This window comes from Osmia lignaria, chromosome 14 (genome assembly GCF_051020975.1).
Source record: "Osmia lignaria lignaria isolate PbOS001 chromosome 14, iyOsmLign1, whole genome shotgun sequence".
Taxonomy (NCBI): domain Eukaryota; kingdom Metazoa; phylum Arthropoda; class Insecta; order Hymenoptera; family Megachilidae; genus Osmia; species Osmia lignaria.
The window spans coordinates 12,274,312-12,300,416 of NC_135045.1; the positions used below are offsets into that span (position 1 = coordinate 12,274,312).

A 26,105-nucleotide genomic window follows, 5' to 3' on the forward strand; every position below is an offset into this window, starting at 1 on the left:
CAATGCGGCGCATCATTAACTTCGAGGCATCGTTCTCCTACTATCTCGCGGTAGACGAACGTAACCAACAAGGATGCAGGACATCGTAAGGATACAGACCTTCTAGGGGATGGCAACTTCGATCGCTCGTCTTCGTTAACCGGTTTGATTAATGCTGCTCGTCCTCGCATCGGAACTTTCACGAAATTGTTCGATGCCGCGTGATCCTTCCTCGAAACACAACGATCAACACGAGACATTAGGCAACCATAAGCGTGTGCACTAATTACGGCAGGTAATTATCGAATTAGCAGCTAGAATGTTATTTAACGCAGCATCAAAACGACCATCGATTGGACGGATCGGTGATGAATTAGTTGTAGAAATTACGATTCTTTCTTCAACGTTGATTCGCGAGCTTGGGCAATGTTAAACCGAGGGTGCAACGGTACGATACCTCGTTTATTTGTCGTACTTCTTCATATACGTTTGTGCTAAATTACACGTTTCTGGTGATGTAGACGTAGTTTTAAGTATGTTTGTCATAAATATGAACTTGCCTCACAGTTCGTTAGCGTATGGGGAACTTCTTCAATTCTTCTTCTTGGCTGAATGTATTTGGGCCAAATTCTTCGAGCGTAAAATAGGGATTTAATTGATTACGAAACGGAATGACTGGTGTTACTTGGTAAATGTTTTGTTAATCACCGCTTGATCCCAAATGTATATTCTTCGAGATCATCCATCTAATTTCGTAATCGATAAATAGCCTTCGATACGAATGTCATGGATTTGATACAGTCCAATTTTTACGTGGCGTAATATTCTCTTTTCCTTCGCACTTTCGATTTCGAAATCTGTTAATACATGCTGCTACAACGTAGGTACTCTATTAACTTGTGCGCTCGCTTTGCTATCATCGTTTTTTTTTCCAGCACTGATGAGGGTTTACTTAACGAAGAATCCAGCCGTAGGAAGCTGTTCGGATTTAGAAATCACTCAGAGTTTAGCTTTGAAGCTAAAACGGACTAAAAATTAATTAAGAATTAATTTGCTGTCTTTTAGCATTATGCCTTTTTTATCGCTATTTTAAATTTGAATATCTTCCCGTGCTTTTGTGGACTTGAAAAGTGACGCGAGGATATGATAATGATAACGATTATTTTAATGATTGGAGTTACTCTGATTTTTTAAAAATAAATTTTCAATTAAAATGAAGGCACCGAATTAATTTTTACACCTAATACAATTTCAATATCAATAAAAATATCTATTGAATGAAATTGATTGAAAATTAATCGCGTATTATTTTAAGCAACTGATTGAATTAGAATTAAACTTCAAATTAAAATTTATTTATAAAGTCTGTCGTTTAGGGTCAACGTTTACGTCGTAAGATCTTTAAGCTTTGAAGATGTTCACGACAAATTGGACAACTGATAACAAAAAGTGTGTACCATCTATGTGCACGAAACGAGCTGAAAGATTCTGAAAAAAGTTAGATCGCATAATTTATGTAGGGAGGACTTGAAAAGGAGAGATTGCAATTAAACCTATTATGTCTCGCTCGGTTAAGGCAACGATGTACTTTCTGCGAGCGAGACTTTCTCATACGTTTTTTACGAAGTACGCGTTATTGAATCGTGAAGAAGGGATTAAGAACATCTTCGTTTAAAATGTACATACATACGTGAATTCTGATCATTTCGAATCGATGTATTTTAATCTCATCCTTTAGCATACGGTTATGGCTACATAAGAGAGCGAAATGAACAAAGCTAATATACAATACATTGATACACATGGAATTATACAAGTTACATTTTTTAGTTGCGTAACTGTAAAACAGTTTAATGGGTATTTTACGATGATGCAGGTTGTAAATTTTAAAGAAACTGAATTTTGTTGTGTAGCGTAATTAATCTATGGTTTTGATACATTTTACGATCCCTTTAATATTAGATTGTTGCGTATCGATGACCGACTTAGAAACGTGAATAATTAGAAAATATTTTAAAATATTTAACACTTCTAGTAGATTAAATTGATGTTTGAAGATTAATACACTTTGGGTCAGAACGAATTTTTCTGTTGCTCCTTTATGGATTTCAATCAGAATATTTTTTAATGAAGTCTACCAATGATTTACCTAATACACTCATAGAAAGTATAACTAATGAATGCATAATATTGCATTAACTAATTAAGGATCTAGTAGTGAAGTAATGTGATTTTTACATATAACGCTGTTTGTTTTGAACAAAGTTAGGAAATTTCATTAAGTAGCATTTTTTATTTTTTACAAATTCCACAACGTTTTAAGTACCTAACACGAGTATTTTTAATAATGTAAATCAAATTCCAATGCCCCTCACTTATAAGTGACGCGGTAGTGAAGGTATTAATCAACACCTCTAAGACATACCTAATTAATTTTTTTCCGGCCAATTAAATCTGATCCGGCGGAAAAATGTCGCGTCACGAAATTAGTAGGGCACGCAGACAGAAGGATTCATCTGTCCAATGTGTACACACGTTTGTATCCTGGATGCAGCAGGAGGTTTGTGCAATCAGTGAACTCGTGCTGAATACAGGTGGTGGTAACGTGGGATGTTGGTTCAGATAGGGATACATTATGCAAGATTGCGTCACAGGTTTATTGTATCAGCACCTCATCGTACACGAGCGAGATAGCGCTGCGGGTACCTAGGATTTTTACGATCAGAGATTTATAGTGTTCGAGAATCCTGAAATTCGTCTTAATCGGTTTAGAACAGTTTCGATTGTATCTCGTCGTGTCCGTTTTATTATACATCGGCTACGTTCCTAGCCGCGTTGCGAGACACGAACAGATTCTTCGTGCATAAATTGCATCGCGCAACAACGCCGAGAGTATTCAGATTTAATAAATGACCGGAGGCGAACTGTTTTAATGCTTGATAAAGCTGATGCTCACGTGTCGTTGATGCGCATCGTACACGAAATTTCCTTTGAATCTCTTTCAATTTGCAAACAAAAAGCATCAAGCGTATTCTTTAACGCTTTCACGATCACTCGAAATCATTATTACTAGATAAAACGAGTAATTAAATTAACAAGTATTAATCGTTAACTAATCGTTGATTCATTTTGTATACAAACGAAGTTTATTAATCTGTGTTTGAAAAGGAGCCTCAAATAGACGAAAATGTTACGCAATTGGGCTGTGTTTCATTTCATTACCCGTGTGGGTCAAGTTTAATATTATTTCATAATTAAAATGTGGGCAAGCACACGTGAGAGTTACTGACTTAATTATAACACACCAAACTTTCATATCTTTCGTATTACCATTTTTCTACCTTGTTAGCATCCATTGTATCACGCGTTAATTATGATTAACTAATAATTAATTTTGCAACGCATGATATAGAAATTTTGAAACGCAAGCTTAACAAGTTTCGCTTTCATGTAAAACGACCCATAGAATTGCAAAAGTGCAGTTGTTGAAGTAAAAATTTTCCTTCAACAGTTTATATTTCTGCGAAGCATTTTGTAAACTTTCTTTCTACTAAACGTTTTATCTAAACTGATGATTGCACGTGGCAGGAGGGAAGCAACGATTATCGCGTTTAATAGAGAGAATAAACGAGCAAGAATAAACGGAGGAGTCACGAATCGTTGAATTAACTCGAGGAACTTGCTTAATAGTTTTTCCGATGATAATATCTGGATGAGCGGCGCGTCAACGAGGAAAGATAGCAAATTAGTTTCGGAGATAACTGTTACGTAAAGCAATTGCTCTGCCTTACGAATATACATACTTACGTACTTACTACGCGTACAACTTTTCCTGTTTTACGCGGTCCGATTGTTTCGTTGCGACGTTGTTGTACTCTTCAAACGAGTTATTTATTATGCTCATTATATCACGTATGTTTTTCTTTGTACACGCAATTCCTTGCAATCATCTCTATCTTCTGAATGCTTTACGATTTTCCTGCTTTTGTGAATCTGCTGATCACTAATATTTATTTCTTGCTACTTTCTTCTTGCTTGTCTCATATTCAGGTAGAAAAACAACAACGCACCGTTTGTGTTTCGTGAAGATCGCACAGAGGTAAAATAATTACTTGTCATAATAATTGAAAGAAAAATCTTGGGGATTATTTAATATAATAACCATATTTAATATATCACGTGTCAGTATTAACCTTTAAACATCCGAATCTGGATTGATCGAGACCCAAGCTTACAAAATATATCTATATATACATATAAGGATATTAACTTAAAGTTAAATGTATAATTTTGAAACGAAAGATTTTTATATATTGAAATAATCTACCGTTGGAATTATGTTAATAATCTAAGGTACTAAATTGAAAGCTCAGATTTGAAAATTGGCCTGTCATATCCTATTGGTGCTATATCACTGTGGAAATTATAGTGTTAATTATGCCATCAAATGAAATTTGCAGCGCTGGTCAACGGTGACTCCCACAGCGCCGAACGCGTTAAGGAACTTCGATTACCGTTCAATTAATCTCGAGTATCATCGATCGCCGGCTATGATGTATCACCGAAATACTGTCGAACGTAACACGGAAGATTCGTGTCGTTCGCGAAATAATTCAGCAACCCTCTTTCCCCGTTATTTATGCAACAGCGACGCTCGCTTGTGCAAGAAACAGCGAGAAGGACGAAAGGCAGGACGACATCTGCGGCAGGCAAACAACGAATGCGCATTACAAATTTAGCAATTCAAAGTACGTTATCACGGTATCACGATCGATCGACGAGAGTGATAGTTTATCGGTGGATATACACATTATAATAGGATGCATCCGTTCTAAAACTGCGGCCATTTATTTCGATGAATCAGAGCGTGCTTTCTCTGGCCGAACAAATGCGATATATACCCGTTCGATGCACCAGTATAATCGCGCAGTTTCACCACTTCACTATTTGATCTGTGAAAGTGTTGGAGAACTGAAGATGAACGCTCGTGCTACAGTTAGGTAATGTTCTTTTGCCTGATCTAATTTACTGTCCCTACATCGATCTACAACTGTCTCACCGAATTGCAACACCCGTGCCGTTAACGATGCAATGCGGTTACACGCTTACGCTTCTGATATAACGTCGATGACTTATTGCCGGTTAACAAAGTTATGCGCCTTTTTCAATTTTCTTTTTTTATGCTCGTTTGATAGCACTATAGAAATCCTTTCGTATGTAGGACAAGTTAGTTCGTATTGTATGGGAGGAATGCATAGAGTAATTAAGAATATTTTTTTAATTAACGCTCGAACTACCAAAATGACAGGATTCTTATTGTTAGTTTAAATTATAGAATCTATTAAAGTATTTTTGTTGAAATATACGTTGACTTTTGTTGAGATCAAGAATTATTGTTTATACTGATTCTTTATTTATTTATTTTTCCATTTTATTTTCAACTTTAAGTTTAGTGTATATTGAATGCCAGTAGTTCTAGTGTTAAAGAATTTTTAGTTTTTCTTTCATTCTTTCTTTTTTTTTTTATGTTAAATTATTATGGAAATAAATAACTTTTATGTTAACAGCAAGAAACAAAGCATTCAATGTCTGTTTTCTGTTTTTTTTTTCAATATGTAATCTTTTAGTAGGTGTTTTCAAAAGTTGAATTAATCATTTCAATTGGTTTTTTTCCGAAGATATTTATTAGGATGTTCTATTAGAGATTATAAAAAATCATGCACCGATTGATGGAAAGGAAATTTTAAAGTTAAACATTTACATAATCGTCGCAAAACGAAGTTGTTGTTTCTATCCTTGACAATAATGGAGAAAGTAATTTTATTTTTTATATTTAATAAATGATTCGAGAAATCACGCAACAGTTCTTTTGAATACCTCAGCTGAAAGACGGTTTCGAGATCAAAGGTTAATTTCCATGATCCTGCGTTGAGCAATATTTCGAATGAAGGTTCTTGTACTTGAAGCCGGTGAAATTACGTTAGCCGCTGTTAACGTGTATAAATCAAGAATTATAGTTCATTTTGTTTGCTCGATCGCTCGTGATCATCTCTCATCAAAGGATCTAGCGTTGACGGCTACCTTGAAGCCAATGTAAAATCCTGCTTTTTCTTTCTCGTAATATATGGAGTTCAAGGCAGCATTCGATAAAAAGTAATTGAGATTTATATAAAGGTATACACAGACGCTGATGAACCAAAAAAAAAAGGAAGGTTAAATTCAATTAACCGTTCAAAAGAGGATAACACTGAAAGAGGATTCACTGATGCGTTGACCGACAAAAACATTTAACCCTGGTTCATACGTTTCATCTTACAATTGGTATTTAAAATATGAAATTTATGGTCAAGGTAACTTTATCCGCGAAATTTTCGCAGAATTTGTGTTAAAGTCTCTCGAACGAAAAATTATTAGAAAAATACAGAAAAAGATTGTTCATTCGACTGACGCTCAGTTTGATTGAAAATTGCCATTTTCGAATTTTGGTAAATAATTCCAAGAGAAAGATATTTTGAACTCGCTATTATTTTAATTATACGTTTGATTTTTTCTAATTTCTTAAATAAGATTTTCTTTCTATAATATTATTAGTTGAGTTAACAAACGGAAACTATTCTAGGTGTAGGCGTTTAGTGGAGGGGGAGAGAGGGTTTCGTCTCCCCGGACGCCTTTAGTCCAGGGAGACGAAACCCTCTCACCCCCTCCACTAAACGTCTACATAGATTTCATTAATATATTAATTATAGATTCAAACGTTTCTTCTACACCCTATTGGTCCTTAGTTTTCTTAAATTATAATTGACAAAATATTAAATTTATTGTAATCTTCGATATATTTATAATATTTATTCAAAGATAAGGGTTTTTAAGAAATTATTGAAAGTTCTGCCAAAAAATAATTTGCAAATTGTATATTGTATTTCATTACCCAGTACAGCGCTCAAACAGTAAACAGAAATTTAGAAAAACATAAAATCTTGATGTTATTTAAATTACACCCATATGTTGCATTTTCGTTCAGGATTCATGGTGCTACCAACCGGACAGTTGAAAGCTTTAGCAAAGTCTTCTGAATTCGACACCGAACCAATCACTCGTAAACGTCCTGGACTGTGCACATCGTATTTGGTGCTTTGTATTAAAGATTCTCGGTCTATTGACTCACACCATAACTATAAAATAAGAAAAAAATGTAAGTAAAAACATTTTCATTCGTTAATAATTTGACGACAATAAATTATTATCGTCGATCCCTAATGACCATTGTGACAACGAACGTATTAATGCTTTCATTACCAATTTTATATTTTTAGTATTTGTGTATTTTTCTTGTGTACTTATTCGCTTTGTAATTGCTTCAAGAGATTATCTGACCACCGATAAAATATTTGTCTCTTTGGTAGCGAAAGGGTTAAATAAAAGATAACGTACAAGTTGTGATCGTTTCTCATTTATAGAAAAATAAGAAAAACTTACGTTAGCAAACGATAAGAAGAAAATTTGATCGTTGCTGAATTTTTCTAATTCCGGTAAAGCTGGATCTGGATTTCCACATTCTCGTTCGCGACGTTTATAAGCTCTGAATACAGCTTGCAAACCCATTGTGTCAGCAATATTTTCACCTGCTGTTTGATTTCCATAGTTCTGTAACATTTCATATTAATATATGTCTATATGTAGTATCAAATAATTCCTTCTCTGTTGAAATTCCTTCTAATGGTGAAAATATAACAGCCCATTTGAATGGTGAAAAATATAATTAATTTAAGTTAATCAATCAACACCAAATTACCAAACATATTATAAAGAATTATTTCATCTTATTAAACTGTTACGTATTACTAATCGTATGTATGGAATTAAAATAGATTTGTGTGGTTTTTGATTATTTTAATTCGTAGTGTTAAGAGAAAACCATTTACCTCGATAGTATAATTTTCTCCTTTAACAATACTGTACTTGTTAAATTGATTAACAAAACACTCTGCTCTCTTATTGTAAGCATCTGCCATTGCAGACAACCATTCCATCAAATTTCCTCCATGGTCATAAAGATGACCTATTATTAATAATGAATTCATTAGTCTTTTCTTTTCAATATGATAATTTCATTATAATGAATTACCTTCATTATCGAAACCATGATTTACTTCGTGACCCATGACTAGACCAATGATTCCGAAATTAACAGCCCTAAGAATGAAAATTTCAGTGAAAATTGATTACTTTTATTTAAAAAATTGATTACTTACCATGGTCGATTCAGAGCGAAAAGTGGACTTTGAAAATCAGCCGCTGTCACAGCTGCACCAAAATCAAATAAATTAGAAATCGGTTAAAATAAATAAAATAAATAATAAAAAACGTTACGTACAAATAGAATTTTCTGTAGGCATGAAGAATGCATTCAACATCAGAGGGTCCAAATATTCGCTGTCAACAATCGTATACGTAAAATATTTATTCGTATTAATTAATAGAATTAATGTTATTAAAAATTTTACCTGGATTTATCTCTACCTGTCGTTTCCACAATTCGTCGTAAGTTTTTCCATTTCAAATGTCGAATGTAATTCAACAGATTCTCATAGTAGGACGGACCGATTGTGAGCTTTAAACATTATAAATTCTTTATTTAATGTTTGACTATTAATTTTCGGATAGTGGATAGCACTAAATTTAATTTTCAAATTCTTCATTATTTGCAATTTTTAAACATGAATTAATTTTTTACCATATAAAATTCATTCGTTAAAAAATTTGAGTACCTTACTTTAGTTCAATTATTCTTGTACAATACATTTCGTTGGTTTGGGTCACGATTGACCGTTTATCCTCCGCTCGAAGATTAATTTATGCCTTAACCCAAGTCCCATTTGGAAATTTATTTGGTGTACAAATTAATTCGGTGTTTTTAGTATTACATTTTCTTAGTTACTCTTTTAAATTTAAATACTTTCCCACGCTTCTGTGAATTCGAAAAGTGTCGCGAGAATATGGTAACGATAACGATGAATTTAATAATTGGAATTACTATAACATTTAAAAATAAAACTTCAATTAAAAGAAGAAATAGCACCGAATTAATTTGTACATTTAATGAATACTTAGCACATCAACAATCAAAGAAACAGAAAAAAAGGGTATGTTAAATTGAACATTAGTAAAAGGAAAGTTACCCCTTGGAAGTATTCTTTCACCATCGTGGTATTTTTATACCAACTTGGATAGCCAACTAGATTCTTCATGTTCATCAATTTGTCTAAAATGAAATGTTTAGTGTCGTCGTTCATCCACGTCGATTCCTTGATCTGATATTCGACCTCCTTTTGTATGTCATCGATCATATCTCTGGCCTTTAACGTGAAACAATACTCGTGGTAAAGAGGCAAATTTTGAAAAAATATTTCTGTCTTTCAAACAAGCAATGACATGTTATTTTTACCGTTTTCGCTGTATCTTCGGAGAAATACTGTTGCACGTATTGGTATGCTACAATGTCACTTATATCCACTGTCTGTATACATTCTGATGGTCTATAGAAATATAGAAAAATATTGACAAAATTTGTATAAAATGATTGAGTAGGTATTATATTTGTTTTTCAAGAGCGAGGGGCGCTTTTTAATAATAGTACAATATATTAATAATTTGAGATATTTGAATGAATATATATATTTTTTTTATTAATTATGGCACATTCACATTAGATAATTGCTCATCTGCTCAGAAAATAGTAAATAATATAAGCATCTAATGACAATTGCCAATTTTTACTTATGGCTGAATGCTCTATCTATAACAAAAGAGTTTACTTCATTAATTACTAATTGCTTTTCAATATATAGTTCTCAGTATTAGTAGATTTTGATGTTTCAATAAATGGTATCAGTTTAGTATATGGGCTGCTACCTACTGGGGTGTAACCTATATCGTTGGATAGCTTGGAGGTTGAGGATTACAAATATCGCGGCTGCAGGTGCCGAAGTCTTAAGGGGGCGGAGATATAGGGGTTCAAAGTTGAACTTGAATTTCACCTGTATGTATACATCCGCGATTGTGTGTTTTATATTAGGTTAAGTTAGGCTAAATTAAATATTGCGCGGCCGGCCCCGCAACTCCAATGTCAAAATGATTGAAATTAATTAACTTTGATTTTAAGCTCAATCGTTATACGATCGGTAGCCAGAAACAGTAGAGAAGCGATGGTTGCTTGCGGACGAATACATCCACGGATGTATACATACAGGTAAAATTCAAGTTAATCGCAACTTTGAACCCCTATATCTCCGCCCCTTTAAGACTTCTACACCTGGAACCACCACATTTATGATGCTCATCTTCCAAGCTACCCAACTGTGTAACTCCCCCATTGGGGGGAGCAGCCCATATATAAAATCGGAGCCCAATAAAAATTTATAAGTGTAGGTTAGAGTGATTTTTAAGACCAAAAATGAAATATTGTTTTTGCATTCATAGGTGAATCTATTATGGCCGCTATTAAATTATTTAATATGTAAGGTGTTAGAATAATAACACATTTATTAATAAAATATTAGAAACTGATACTACCTTGATGAAAAATGTACACGTCTTGGAAACCAGTTTTCTGCTAGTGATCTAAGTTCTTGTGGACCAGCTATTATCGCCATACTAACGAATAACCAGTGAATATAATTGACTGCAATAAACGTGTAAAATTGTTATACAATTATTCAATATAACTTAAATAATTTAATAATTTATCTGCTTCAACTCACCAATTGTTTTACTTGGGGTTTTATCTAATAGAGCATGAAGTTCTTTGATATATTCAGGATTCGTTACTACAATATCAATATCGTCTTCTATGTCTACACCTGCTTCAGCGAATATTTTTTGCACCTTTTTCACCCAGTTTATCTAAACATTTGTTCATTATCATTAAGTATTTTTATAATATACATGGTTTGGCTAATTGGATAGGGGCCAATCTGCACCCTCCCCCCCCCCGCGCCTCTCCCGGATGTTCTAAAATTCTGAAATTTTAAAATCCCAAAATTATAGGATTCTAAAATTCTGTATTAAACATTTGCCACTGTTAATGAAAATAAAGGGACCTAGTCCACCCCAGACCAAGATTATACTTACGCCAATTTATACATGGTTGTGTTATACAAGTCAAATATTATACCTTGCCATTGCGTGTGGTGGATTCCATAGTGTCGTATTCTTTTTGAAAATCTCGAAGAGTTATGTTTACGGGTTTTTCTTTTATCAGAGTAAGCTAGAAAAGAACATATTAATTAATGAACTGCTATTCGGTATTGTCTTTTACAATTGAACAATGAAAAAATTGATAAATTTATTTACTTCTGCCATTTTAAGTGAGAATTCGAAGAGATCGTTGATATCCTTCATCAATGTTTCTCTCGATATTTCTATTCCTCTTGCTTTGGAAAGTATTAACGAAACGTTCAACATAAATTCCTTGTACATTTCTTTTAATTCTTCTATGTCTACTTTTTCATCTTCATCTTCATCTTCTCCTTCATTTTCTTCTTCATCGTTCTCCTTATTGTCCTCTTCATTTTCTTCCTCATCATTGTTCGTTTCATCATCGTTCTCTTCATTTTCTTCGTCATTCTTGTTATCTACATCATTCTCTTCATCTTCTATATCATCTTTGCTTTCATCATTATTCTCATCATTGTTACTTTCTTCTTCATTACCATTTTCAGTGTCAACATTATTGTCTAAGTCATTGTCTGTACCTTCAGTGTCATTAACTAGAGACATTTTTTTGTGATGTATTATTTTCATCTTATTCACTGCATGATGAACCCTATGATTGTTAATCTTTCTCTGCATGTAATGTTTATTCTTGTGAACATTTGATTTTTTCTTCAAATTTCTATTGTGGACATGCTTTATCATCACTTTGTTCTTGTTATTCTTCCTTTTACCGTGACCCAGACGTTTGCTGTTCTTTCTTTTCGCCATTTTTCCATGCAATTGATGATTCTTCTTTTTCATAGACGATTTGCCACTGATCATAGACAGGTGTCCACGTTTCGATGACTTCACTTTGTGCGTGTTAGCCTTCTTCAGTTGATGCAATATTTGATGCACGATTTTTTCTTTCAAAGCGTCTCTCTTTGTCCTTTTCTTCGTTCCATGCCTGGATATATGTTTTCTACCATGACCAAATCGTTTGTGATTCTTCCTTTTGACCATTTTGTTTCTGTTCTCTATATTGGTGCTTAGATCGTTTTCTTCTTCCTCCTCATCATTTTCTCCCTCCTCCTGGTTTTCTTGTTGTTGTTCTTCACCTCTTTCTCTGCTTCCTGCTTCCTGACTACCTTCTCCGCTTTCGTTGTTTTCATCACTGCTATCCATATTATTCAATATAGCATCAACAGAAAGTAACTTTTCCACACCGAGTGGTAAATGGGGGGCATCAATCTAAAACATAAGAAACATGTAGAATAGCGAGCAGGTAGTTATTGATTGATGATTTTCAAATGACAGGTTTCAGGTTTCTATTTTAAATCATAGAGTTTGTTAAAGTGTTTTTGTTGACATATATCTTATTGAGATAAAAAATTATCTATTATATATGCTGGTTGTATCTATTTATTTTTCTATTGTATTTTTAATTTAAAAGCCAGTGTGCATCGAATGCCGGTTTTTCTAGCGTTAAAAGAGTAGAAATAATCGTGACGGAAGAAATAATTTTATACTCTAATGCTTTAATTCAGTATTTAACACCAAACCTATCGATACTTCATGTATACCTATCTCTACCTTGAGCGGTCAAATGACCGCTTTAAAAAAGACATATTTCTTAATATAGAGTAGAGAAGATTACGAACAATTAAATATTGAACAAAATATTTATTTATATTTAAAAATAAATAATGTTTACTTTTATTCTTTTCCACCGCGTCTTTTTACAAATCATAGGATTCTTGGATTGCACGTATTGATTGTAGGAGGGAGGAGAAAAAGGCGTTTCCGTCTCGGGACCGTCTGTCAGACTCGTCGTCAGTGGGGCTGACAACACACGATCCCTGCCCCAGACACTTATCGTACCGTACTTCGGACCTTCTATATAACCGAACTGTATGCCGGGTGACCGCTTGCGAGAACACTGTCACCGATCATCTCGCCGCCACCTAGCGGCCCCCGGCCCGGACTAAAGGCGTTCGGGTAGACCAGGCCTGTCCAAGTAGGGGAATCCACTCCTGGAACACATGTTTTGGGTCCCCTTCCAACGCTGCTCCTTCAAGTAAGATGGGACGGTTCCGACTACCAAAGACAGTAGGAAAGACGGAGAGACGGTAGTCGGAACCGTCCCACCTTACTTGAAGGAGCAGCGTTGGAAGGGGACCTAAAACATGTGTTCCAGGAGTGGATTCCCTTACTTGGACAGGCCTGGGGTAGACGAAACCCTCTCTCCCCCTCCACTAAACTCCTACATTGTCCATATACGTATTTCAAAAACGGTGTGTCTCCTCCGTGTCTCCATTTGACCGCGTGTGATAGGTTTAGTGTTAATATTACATGTATAGGTACTAACTGCAAGTATGTGATATTAATAATATATTAATGTTATAATACTATGTTATCACTGTATTAATTTAATAGGCATTTAATATTATTCAAGGGAGTTAAAGTTAAAGTTAAACTTAAGACGACATTGTTTATTGACAGACCCGATAGATTAGTATATACGTAGTATTAAATTTTTATAAATTACCAGTATTGTATCGTTGTCTTCATAAGTGAGACTTGAATAACGCACGTCATGAAATGCGTTAAATCCTAATAAACGAGCAAAATGGTCGTCGACTATTTGCCAGTGATATATGCGTTCGTCCCATTCACCTTCTTCCATAATTAGTGGCCATCCTCCGTGTCTCCATAGAGTGGATATTATTGGTTCCGCACCTCTTCTTTCTATCATATCTGTGATTTAAACGTTTAATTTAATGACGAATTCTGTTCTTTTCTTGTCTGTAACCTTTACCTATGTTATGTTAAACCTATCATTTTTATAGTTTTTACAGTCAGGAGATAGTATTGAGTTAAGTATAAATTATTCTTGATAAATTCAAAGTAAAATAGTTTAAATATTCCAAAGAGCATAATCGAATATTCTTCTTTGTTTGTTAACATTTTTGTATAAGAAAATCAAACGTATATCATTTTGCTTTCTTATTTTCAATTTAACAAAGTTACAAATGTTGTAAGCAGAATAATTTATATTAATTTTCTAAAAATAATTAACGATATTTAAAAACATACCTGTATCCATGCAACTTTCGTACCATTTCTTAGCAAGCTTGACGGCAAACAGATCATTGGGTTTCGGTTTAGTTTCGATAATCGCTGAAAGTAATAAAAGGTAATAAAATTCATATTACCATGTAATTATTTTTGAATTATAGTCAAATTAGTATTCTGGTTAAAAGGGTAATACAAACATTGAACTTGGTTCTCAACTTTCTCCGACACCATAATCCACAAGCTCCATTCGGTTCTATTTTCAGGAACGGGATTTTTCATTGACCATTTTCCACATGCAAACTCGTAAAAATCTTCACATGGATCTACGGTCTCGTCCATACTAGTTTTGAGCAAATCAGCTGTAATGCAAATACAGAAAATGATTATTATCTTAATAATGAACATCTTTAACCCTTTTAATGTGGTCTTATCCATTTATACATATTTAAATGATTTGCATCAAATTTGATTTGCAACGAAATATCTTTAATGATAAGTGTTTTTGTGTTTACGGTTTCGAGTATCTACATTGGTGTTACTAATTGTAAGTAGGGATCAGAGTGAGTTTAACCGTTCTAAAATTTCTGAATTCCAATATTTCAGATTTTCAAGATTCCACATGATCAAAATTACAAAATTTCAAAATTGCACAATTCCAATTCCAAAATTTCTAAATTTCTAAAAGACCTGGCCCACCTTAGAATAAAACTCTAATTACGCCAATGAGTATGTATCTTTTTAATAAATTATTATAGTACATAGAAGGATATCAAATTCCATTGCTCAGTTTAATTCCACTCCAATCATCAGAATCTTGTCTTCATTTTTTGTACTTACCAATTACTTTACATTCCGCACTATTACACACGTTCCTTTCCGCTTTCTCTTCACCGCCAGTTTCCCGTTTGGTGCCAAATAAACTTTGCAAACCTCGAGGGTAGTTCAGGATATGATCAGGTAAAAGACTGGCGTTTATAACAGCGCCTAAAGACGCTCTAATAACATATTCACAAAATTAATTTGACAAACCACCTGCTAAAGAAAGTGATTCATAAAAGAGGATATGTACTTACAAAATCAAAAGCCGTAACATGTCAACGACGAAATTGAAACCCCACTTCGTGAAAATAGAAGTCGGACTTCCAATGTGGTAACCAGTCTTCTGTATTACAGTGTGTAAGAAAGATGAATGGGTGTCAATTTTATACCCGCGATTACCAGGTAACCCTGAAACTATATGTGATATGCATTGATAAGATGTTATAACATAAAGTTCCTGGCTTTGAAGTTAGACAGAAAAAAATGTGCATCCTTTGCCCTTGTGATTCTACAGATGCATCGTCTCATTATCGCATCCAGGAGCTTTATTTAGAAATTGTTTCCGCTTGGTATGGATGATTGTGTTCATTAATAGTTTTCAGTAGTTTGATAGTTTGCAATCAGATGAAACTGATTAGGGGCGTAGGTGTTATAAAATACGCTTCGTGTACAGGGTGTTTCATCATAGGAAAATTAATATTTTTCTTCAAATTTTAATTTTCTATTTCTTAATTATATCTATTTATAAGTCGATATCTAAGAATCCGTTAACTCTTTGAAGCACGGAATTTTAGAAAATAAAAAGCTCTGCCCATTTTGCAGAGAAATTTTATTCTTATTAAGTGTAACAAAATAGATAAAGTAATTTTAATTTTTTGAGGTGGCATTAAAGATATCCCATTATATATGTTTAGGTATTAAAAGGTGGTTTTAACGTTATCTTACTTCAAAAAGAGTTCCTTTGGGGACAATTAAACGTTGTACCAATGTAACATTTTATTTGCATTGTGCTTTATACGATTGAATTTTATTTTCTAATATTGTAATTATAAAAAGAAGTTTCAGGGATTTGCTTAATGATTTTTTTTAAATATTCTACTATAACATGTATAGTAAGCTTCTCTAATATATTATTATAATAATTTTTTCTGATAAGTCTGCGAATTTAAATAATAATTTTAATAACCTGCGAAGAGAATACATATTGTATAAAATCATGTAGTTATATAGCCAAATACATATGAATTTTAATAGTTTTTATATTACTTATGTATTCTAATTTATTACGAGCAATTATTAATAAGTTAACTCACACAAATAGGTTTTATTTGTAATTACCGTTCGTTTAACATGCAATCAAAGTAAAAAATTAGGATTTTATTATTGTTAAATAAAAATTAATGAATCTTGATTTTGATACATTGATAATGTTAATTAAACATTCACAAAATAAGTATTAAGAGAAAAAGATATTTATGTACCTAAACAATGGAATTGTATAATATACTTGTCCAACTTAATGAGGTATCATTTTCTTCTTATATTACATTCATCTGTTATTGTAGAGTTTTTGATGAAATTACCTGTTGCTATTATACAAGAAACCCATTAAGTACCTATTCTTTGTAGAAATTACGAAAGATTTTGCAACGATTCATCACTGCTATCGAATTTATGAATTACCTATCTGATGAACCATAATGGTTTCAACAAAGGTGAGTCTTATGAAAATAAATATTCCAACTGAATAGCATGAAACGAGCTAAAATTACTACAAATTATTATAAGATTTTGATACAGTATAATGAATATGTATATTATAATGCTATTAGTAATTAATAAACTGAGTGTTTATTAATTTTAATGTAAACTAAAGAGAAATATCGTTAGTATTGTCTTTAACAATTTTCAAAATATACTTTTAATAGTAATATAATGTACTTTACGGTTAGTTTAATAAAGAAAAAAGGCAAATGTATTTGTTGAAACGAAAATGAAATGAAATGAAAAGAATGGATTTTTAAAATTTTATTCATTCATTTTCCATGTTTTACATCAGAACCTTTGGAATTTTGGTATCAAAAGATTGAACTCTTATGTTAAAAATATATTCATCTCTTGATTCTTCATTTTTATAGAAAATATAAACATTAATAATAAGCATATAATTATAATAATTGTGTTGGTATTTGACACAAAAAAAATACAATTCTTTGTATTTTTTTAAGATCGATTAGATTTGTATTAATTTAAGATCGACCGTGCGATTCTCTCGAGTGATGTTAGGAAAACTTGGAAGCCAAAATAATTACAAATTGACATTTAATTGTATGTTTCAGAACGTCAAAATACATAACAAAAATACCAGGTATTAAATGAATCATACTAACGTGTCGAACTTATTAACGTTGCTTCAAATATTACAGGTGAGAATTAAATCACAGGAATAGGATTAAATAAAAAAATATTTTCTATAGTAATTTTATTTCATAGATACGAATTGTATTAGAAGTATTGTGAAATTGTATAAATATTCATTATAAAAGATTGAAAGTATCAGCATTCAATATGAGCATTATTCTTATTTCCATATGTTGCATTTCTTCTTCGGGTTCATTGGACTTCCTTCTGGACAATTGAAAGTTTTAGCAAAATCCTCGGAATTCGATATAGAACCAATCAATCTTAACGGAGCCAAACTATGAGAATCCCTTCGCACTTTCTTTCCTAACTCTTCTGGATCCGCGACTTCACACCATAACTGTAAATTTAAAAACACAATTTCAATATTAGTTAGTCTTAATACGGTCATAAAGATTATTGACATAAGTAGATAAGGGACAGAGTAGACTTAGACCCCCTGAAAATGCTGACTGGTTCCTGATAACAAATTATTGAAATAAGCTTATAGTCTTATCTTTATGTAAACAAATACGTAGATCAAAATGTAACATGTAATATGTAATGTAACTAAATACAAGGTATGCAATAAATAAAAAGTTTGTTACAATTGAATAATAGAAGATATTACTTGATATTTTTGGAACAGCTATGGAACCTAGTCAAATTCAAACAAAAATTATAGTTGTGCTAATGAGGACGATTGCTATTTGATTAATTTTTATAGTATTATTTTTATTTATTAAAATACTTTTGACAAGTTGAATATATTATATCAAAAAAAAAAAAAAAATGAAAAATGAAACTTACGTTGCCAAAGGATATGAATAAGAGTTGTTCGTTACTGAAATTCTCTAATCCTGGCAACATGGGATCAGGTTCTTCACATATTCGTTGCCTTCGTTGATAAGCTCTGAATGCGGCTTGCAAACCCATTGTATCCGCAATATTTTCTGTTTCGGTTTGTTTACCGTAATCCTGCAATTATGAATACATAAAATATTTGTTAAATAAATGAAATTCAACTTAATAGACGTTTTAAATTATATTACATGTATATAGGTTTAATGTGCAACATTGCACGTGTGAGAAGTTTAATACTCTTAAAATTTCGATTCAGTAAGAATTATTATTAACCTTTTAACATAGATAATTCGATATTAAACGTACTGGGGATATTCTTAAATGAGTGAAACTTAATACTGACCATTTTGAAAGTTATAAAATTTAGTATTCAGAGGGTGGGAGATGCTTTCTGTCCACCGTGTTATATTCTTAAGAATTCGTGTTCGAATAAGCATGTAAAAAATTTTAATTTTCAACAATGAATCTTCCAATGAATTCTTATAATATTAATCTAATATGTTATTTAAATCCTTCACTTCCAGATGTATTAAAAATGTCAGGTTTCAGTGAATTATTATAGTAATAATCTAGAATTTAGAATTTATGTGAATTTTCAACATCGGCAGAACAGAGTTTTCAAAAATGTTCTTAGAAGTCTACATTATTTTTTACGTAAAAGATATCATAAAAAATTGAGAAATTCTGAATAATGTCAATAGACCTCTAATTTTAGAAAAATATAATAATATTAAACAAATTTTTTAATATCAGCATTATGTTCAGAAATTTTGTTATCTTAAACATTAAAATTTATCCAATTTAGTATTATTTCCTTTAATTCTAATAAATATGTAATTACTTTGTTTGCAAATCAGTAGCAATAAATTCGCTTCTGTTATTTAGAAAAATTGTAATTCACTTTTAAATTGCTAGTTGTAAATATGTCTACAAATTGTTTGTTTCATATAATTACCTCTATCGGGATATTCGCTGTTTTATTGTATACCACACTATACTTGGTAAATTGATCTTGAAAACATTCTGCTCTTTTCTCGTATGCTTCTGCCATTGCAGGTAACCATGCCATGTATTCACCACATTTGTCAAATACGCGACCTAACGAAATCGTTATTGTCACGTTAATGTCACGGAAAAGTTGTAATTAGAGATCAAGTAATTTACCACTGCTATCGAAACCATGATTCACTTCGTGAGCCATAATGGCTCCAATAGCCCCAAAATTGGTAAACCTATATAATTTAAAGAAATATTTTATTTGAAAGAAATAAAATGCATTTTTATAGTAACGTTAAAATATAAAAATAGGAATGTTAATTTCTGCATACCATGGTTGATGAGAATCGAAGAAAGGACTCTGAAAGTCTGCCGCAGTTACCTCTGTAATCAAAAACCGTAATACTGTGAATAATGTTAAGAAAATTAAGTCATGCAAAAGATTTGTCGTGTATTTTAATAACTTACCTATGGCATTGTAAAAGACTATGAAAAAGGCATTTATTGTTAAAGGATTCATGACAAATCTGTAAACGAATTTTTCCTTTAATTATTCTTCATTTTATTGAAAATCTTTGAAATAATAATTATTTTTCAATAATTGCAAAAGCGTAGGATTTTCGTTGGATTTAGTTACAGACAACATACTCACTCTTCAGAAGTTTCAATCTCTTTTTTGAATATTAATTTTAATTTTTGCCATTTCAGATATCTCATTATGCTTAGAATATTATCGTAATGCGATCGGCTAACGCTAAGCTAAAAAACAATTAATAATTAATTAAATTAAATAAACCAAAAACGAAAACACATAAAGAAAAAAAAAATTACAAATAAAAAGCTTTGGCATAATTAGGATTTTTTTCTGGAGCAAGCCAAGTACCACAGAAATTTTTAAATTTTTAAATTTTGGTAATCTGGAATTTCATTTTGATATCCTGGAATTTTGGCAGTGTGAAATTGTGGAATTTCAGAATTTTAACGTTTTAAAATGATGAGGAGTCAGATCCACCCTGCCATTGAGATGAAAGATAGAAACTTACACCTTTAAAGAGTTGATTCATAATAGTATTATTTCGATATGACTTTGGATATCCAATTAGTTTCTTCAGGTACACCAATTTATCTAAGATGAAATGTTTAGTTTCAATATCCATCCAAGTTGATTCTTTGATCTGATACTCGACTTCCTTTTCAATATCGTCAATCATATCTGAAGCCTTTATTAATTCCATCAATGAGTGACATTTTATCAGCACGAGATTTGTTTATCTGAATATATTATAATTTTTGTAATGTTCACACGAATCTTTACCGTTTGCAAGATTTTATCCGAGAAATATTTCTTTACATATTCATATCCTAAACTGTATTCAGCTCCTATCTCAGTGATGCATAGGTTTGATCTATATAGGAATTAATATTGTTTAATTGTTTCTTTTTTCATTTTATTGTAAATTACTCATTACCTTTTTTTAACAGTTATTATTTCGCTACCCCAGTACCAATCTCTCATTTCCTTTGTGGTACTCTTTATTACTCTACTAAGGAAATTCCAGTGTACGTAATTTACTGTGTAAAATTGATCATCAATCATTAATCAATTAATATGAAATCAGTACCGTTGTATTTTATTTACAAAGGATATGCATACCAATTGTTTTACTCGGTGTTTTGTCCAATAATTTTTTAAGATTCTTGATGTAGCTAAAAGATGGGATAACGACCGGTGTTTTTTTATCAATCTCCATTCCTCCACTGATAAAAAGGTTTTCTACTTTTCTTATCCAATTTATCTAGAAAATCGATTTATACTATTTGTAGTTCACAATTAAATTCGTCCGTTCTCTGAATCAAACGTAATTTCTTACTTCTCCGTTGTTTGTTACAGGTACCAAACAATCGTATTTCTTTTGAAATAATTGAAGAGTCATGTTCAATTCTTCTCCATACTTATATACGATCTGAAAAAATACGTATTGTAGTAGTATGTTGCAAAAATCATTTAAGAAGTTTAAAATGTTGAATTCAATGATGGTTATTGATCAACATTCATTGGAGTACCTTGGACCTTCTTCTGGGGTTCTTAGAAATTTAGAAATTATGAAATTGTGAAATTTTGAAATTGTAGATTCTCAAAATTTTTGAATTTTGGAACTCTGCAAATTTAAAAATTTGTAATTCCAGAATTCTGAAACGAAGGAAATCTGAAAACTTGGAATTCTGGACTTTTGGAATCTTAAAACTTTCGAATGGTGAAGGTCCACATTTTTGGGAAAGGTCCAGTCTAGATTCTTTCGGGTTCACCGTGACCCCCATCTAATTACGCCAATGCCAGCAGTACAAATTTGAATAATTGAAAGATAAAAAAATAAAGAAAATTTTGAATAGCATTAATTTCGTTAGGTTGTAAATGGAAAGTTTAAATTAAAAAATGAAATAACTATAATTGTAATGTGCTGTTTCTATTAGAAGTATGAAATAATTCTTTTAACCTTGGAGGAAATTTCTTGAATAACGTTTTATAAAGACTGCAATGTTTCTATTCAAGATATTATCCATCATTATCTAGCACTCTTTCAGGCAAGGGATGTAACGTTGCAAACACGAACAGTTGAATTTTATTTTTCTGAAAACTTTCCATTGATCGGGTAACGAAGAAAATTAAATTTCGTTTAATAATTAATTAATAAAAGATAAGTATTATTTTTAGAAGACTAAAGTCATGTACTTTTTCAACGATGGAAATTTTGACATGCACTGAATAATATGAAATCCATTAGTTACCTTTAACAAATTTATCTCAAATTCCAACAAATCCGCGACATCTTTCTTCAGTTTCTCTTCTGGTACAAGAATTCCTCTGGCTTTAGCAAGTGCCATGCTAACATTGAACATATACTTTGCATAACTCTCCCTTAATTCCTTCGCTTTTTTTATGTTGTCCATGCGTTCCTTTCTTCTTTCCTCGCTGCTATTATCTTCGTCTGTTTTATCGCCTTCACCATCGCCATTGCCACTGCCACTGCCATCATCATCATCATCATTATCATCATCATCATCATCATCCTCATAATCACCGCTGCCGCTACCACTTTCTTCGTTTTCTTCATCATCATTGTAATTACCACTGCTTTCTTTGTTATCTTTATCTTGCTCGATGTTTCCATTCTCTTCTTCATTATCACTATAACTAACAATGTCATCGTCATTAATATTTTCATGTTCAACATCATCGTCATTGAAATATAAGTCACTGTTCAAATTTTCATGCTCTCTTTTGTTTTTTAGATTGTAATTTATTGCAGATTCTTTAACACTGTTAGGTTGAGATATTGGTTTATATTTGAACAATTTGTTCATCTTATGGTCAGAAATTTGTCTGTGTTTATTTCCTCTTGTTGTTATGCTTCTCTTTGTTCTAGTTTTGATGTGCTTATTTATTCTTGTTTTATTTGCCAGTTGTTTATTAATCTTTTTTTTGGTTATTTTCCTTTTATGTAGAATAAATTCATCTTTCTCGTCGTTTTCCTCCTCATCGTCTTCGCTCTCATCATCGTCCTTTCTATCATCTTCCTCGCTACCTTTTTCTTGACTTCCTTCTCCACTATCGTTATTTTCATCACTGCTATCCATGTCTATTTCTTCCGTAGTTATAAGTTCGCTCATCATTCGGGGTAGATGGGGAGAAGTGATCTGAAACATAATCTTTAGAAGTGATCTTGTCCATAATCTTTAGTACCTAACACAGGACCGGACTAAAGTTTCTGCTGCGTAAGGTTATCAAACGTTTGAGGGCACCTTGGTTAATAATCTTGGTTGAAAAATTGAAATTTATTATAAATAAAATTAAATAGCATTTAATACTAAAGAGAAAGGGCCAAGGTTACTACCTTGTTATAAGGTAGTAACAAGTTTTCATTATTAATTAAACTGATGAAATAGTTAAATATAATTATTATTCCTCTAATCAAAGAAATTAATATAGATGAAGATAAAGTAAAAATTACAAAAGAAAATAATATGGTAATAGCATGTAATGTAGAAAGTAATAAAGTATTTGTAAGAATAAATAAATTTATAAATACAAATCAAATTTTAGAAGTTATCATTACAAAATATAGTTTAAAGTAAAAATTTTAATTTTGGGAATTAAAGATATTTATAAAATTAAAGAGATATTAAAGAGAATCTTTGATACAGTTAATAGAAGGTTTGGAATGGGGCGCGGAAAGTAAAGCTAAAGAATGCAGCGGAAGGGGCGGCTTCCACTGCCACCGAAGGGAGACCACCCTTTTATCTGACGCTGATTTAACACAAATATTTCTAATTAAGTACATAAAAATATTCCTAAAATCCAAATGTGGGTGATATGGTAATTAGTGTATTAATTAAACACATGAATACACCGCTGTTAGAAATAACTGTCATCAAAATAATAGATCAAATCTATTAAAAATAAAATTATTGTCTGTTGGGATTATTTATTAATTTAATTTGCGGGTTAAAGTTTTAAACCATGAACGAGGAATCTTAATTAATATCAGTGGTATGTATTTGAATTTATACGTGAGGAGTACTTACAATTATATCATATTCTTTACTGCTCCAGTATTGGACAATGTGCAAGTCGTGAAAGGCATTTAAACCTATTATATTAGCATAATAATCGTCTATGGTTTGCCATTTAAATATTTGCTCGTCCCATTCCTCTTCTTCCATTATTAATGGCCATCCACCTGCTCTCCACAATGTAGACACGAGTGGTTGAAGTCCTGCTTTGTCCATTTCGTCTATAAATTAATTGTAAGCTTCAACTTATAAATTTCCATAATTAATAAAAAAAAAATTGTCTTTCATGTCGGTGAATATTTTTGCAAGAAATACCTGTGTCCATGCAAACATTATACGCTCGTTTAGAAAATCTCACTGCATAGAGATCCTCAGGTGTTGCTTCACTTTTTAGTATTTCTGTGAATGGAAAACGTTAGAATAATAAAAAGGTATTCAGTTGTCTTTACTCCTCTTGATAAAGTTACTAAATGCGATTTTCTTACAACCACATTTTTTAAATTAGCGATTCAAAATCAGTATCGATTTGCTTTAAATTTTGTAGCTCTGGTCTAGATATAAAGAAATATGTTATCACCTATTTATAAAAAGAAATTTTTAAAGATACCTATGATCTTATTTAATAAAATATTTTTAAAAATATTTTGCACTATTCCCAACAAACGCTCAACAAACCTTCCAGACGTCTGTCAACATTTCTTTGAAGTTTAACTACCAAGTTCCATCGTTTTTCATCTGGAGGAAGAGGATTGTGTATTTTCCAGTTTCCACACACGTACTCGTAAAAATCATCGCATGGGTTGATAGTTTTCTTCATGCCTTCCATTAACAATTTTGCTAATAAATAATAGAGAAAATAAAATTATTAACTGAAGGCTTATTCATAGTAATTCAGTATTTAATTAGAATATCAGCCATTTTGATTTTAATAGTGGATGCTCATACGTGAAGAATATAAAATATAAATTTCTAAGAACATAGTGCAATAAATTATTTTCAAAAAGCACGCCGAAGTGACAAGATTAAAAATAAGAAGCACTATAGGATTATTTCTTCCAACTTTTACTCTTCATAAGATTTTAGAGTAATATAAGAAATATTTTAAATACTAAAAATCAGAGAAGAATTTAGAAATATTACCAAGTTTGTAGTTGATGGAATAACAATAAAATTAAGGTTTCTTGCTTACCAAGTTCTTGACATTGTTTAGTGGTACAAAGAGATCGTTCTATTTTTGATTCTTCAGTGATGGATTCTTTATTTGCACCAAATGACCACCTTGAATTAAGGTGATGATTCAGGATGTTGCAAGTGCCACTGGCAATTATACCAAAGAACACACTAGAAATCAAATCAATTAGTTATCTTACGTTAACTGAATATTTTTATCACAATGATTACTCACAAAATCCATATGATTTGCATCATTATTGTCGTGACACGGTGATGAAAAATACTGACAATGAAATAAAAAGTAGGATTATGGACGTAATATCCAGCCCTCTTATTTGCGAAGTGCACAACCCGTTGCAGTTGGTGACGATTTTATATGTACATAAAACGGAAAGACCTTGAACTGTTGATGATAAGCACCGATAATATATATTTTGTATCAATATATGTGAAATGAAATATGTACATCCTTTTCGTTCTTCGTTCATACAAACATAACGGAAATAGTGTAATACCTACTGCAACGTATGATGATCATTTTTTATTAAATATTTGATGGAGAATTTATTTTACAAAATTTCAATAAATTTATGCATATTTTGATAACATATTTGAGAAAATTATTGAAAGAGGAAACGCTTAGGATGTAAGGTGAAAATTAAAATTTATTATACATGTATACATATACAGGATGTCCCAAGATTAAACGATCAAACTGCACCAGCATGTTCGATGAGTAAAAATAAGAAAAAAATGTTATATAAACATAGGCCTGTAAACGCTTAGTTATACTTTATTAGATTGAAGAGAAATTTATGTTTCCATTTCAAAGTGCTGTCCACCGTTATGAATGCGAGCTTGACATCTTAGGAAAACTGAATTTATCACTCTCCGAATTTCATCTTTATCTTGCTTTATTCAGGGAATGCACTATTAATCCTTTCTATTATTTCATGCCGCGAATTAACGTCTGAACGATACACGATTTTTTATTATAACTATTTTATAAAGCATCTGCGGACCTATGTTTA

The 26,105-nt window shown here is 31.8% G+C and overlaps 2 protein-coding genes across 2 annotated transcripts; both read right to left on the bottom strand.

The window, feature by feature from the left end:
* Positions 1–6,878: 6,878 nt before the first annotated feature.
* LOC117609047 (uncharacterized) lies at positions 6,879–15,430 on the bottom strand. Its single transcript, XM_034334885.2, has 18 exons — positions 15,324–15,430; positions 15,088–15,245; positions 14,448–14,609; positions 14,269–14,352; positions 13,721–13,929; positions 11,332–12,423; positions 11,153–11,245; positions 10,740–10,881; positions 10,552–10,660; positions 9,425–9,515; positions 9,159–9,335; positions 8,484–8,590; positions 8,354–8,412; positions 8,232–8,283; positions 8,105–8,172; positions 7,902–8,038; positions 7,456–7,623; positions 6,879–7,151 (listed from the first exon to the last, which is right to left on the bottom strand). The coding sequence occupies exons 1-18, from the start codon at positions 15,341–15,343 to the stop codon at positions 6,972–6,974; spliced, it is 3,108 nt and encodes a 1,035-aa protein (XP_034190776.2). The 5' UTR covers positions 15,344–15,430; the 3' UTR covers positions 6,879–6,971.
* Positions 15,431–17,562: 2,132 nt separating this feature from the next.
* Positions 17,563–25,432, bottom strand: LOC117609048 (neprilysin-1-like). Its single transcript, XM_034334886.2, has 18 exons — positions 25,307–25,432; positions 25,091–25,242; positions 24,577–24,738; positions 24,217–24,300; positions 23,914–24,122; positions 22,117–23,025; positions 21,201–21,293; positions 20,984–21,125; positions 20,799–20,901; positions 20,645–20,735; positions 20,373–20,549; positions 19,982–20,088; positions 19,798–19,856; positions 19,662–19,713; positions 19,498–19,565; positions 19,289–19,431; positions 18,280–18,447; positions 17,563–17,830 (listed from the first exon to the last, which is right to left on the bottom strand). Exons 1-18 carry the CDS (start codon positions 25,327–25,329, stop codon positions 17,651–17,653), a joined length of 2,922 nt encoding a protein of 973 aa, XP_034190777.2. The 5' UTR covers positions 25,330–25,432; the 3' UTR covers positions 17,563–17,650.
* Between the last annotated feature and the right edge of the window lie 673 nt (positions 25,433–26,105).

Bases quoted from the DNA above. Each gene is read 5' to 3' on its own strand.
- LOC117609047 (XM_034334885.2), bottom strand. From the start codon at position 15,343: ATGTTACGGCTTTTGATTTT. The intron at 14,353-14,447 runs GTTTGTATTACC...TATTACTTTCAG, and splicing joins AGTTGAGAACCAAGTTCAAT to CGATTATCGAAACTAAACCG. The intron at 10,661-10,739 runs GTGAGTTGAAGC...CGTTTATTGCAG, and splicing joins AACCCCAAGTAAAACAATTG to TCAATTATATTCACTGGTTA.
- LOC117609048 (XM_034334886.2), bottom strand. From the start codon at position 25,329: ATGATGCAAATCATATGGATTTT. The intron at 24,739-25,090 runs GTAAGCAAGAAA...ATTATTTATTAG, and splicing joins TAAACAATGTCAAGAACTTG to CAAAATTGTTAATGGAAGGC. The intron at 19,857-19,981 runs GTGAGTATGTTG...ATTCGTTTACAG, and splicing joins GAGATTGAAACTTCTGAAGA to ATTTGTCATGAATCCTTTAA.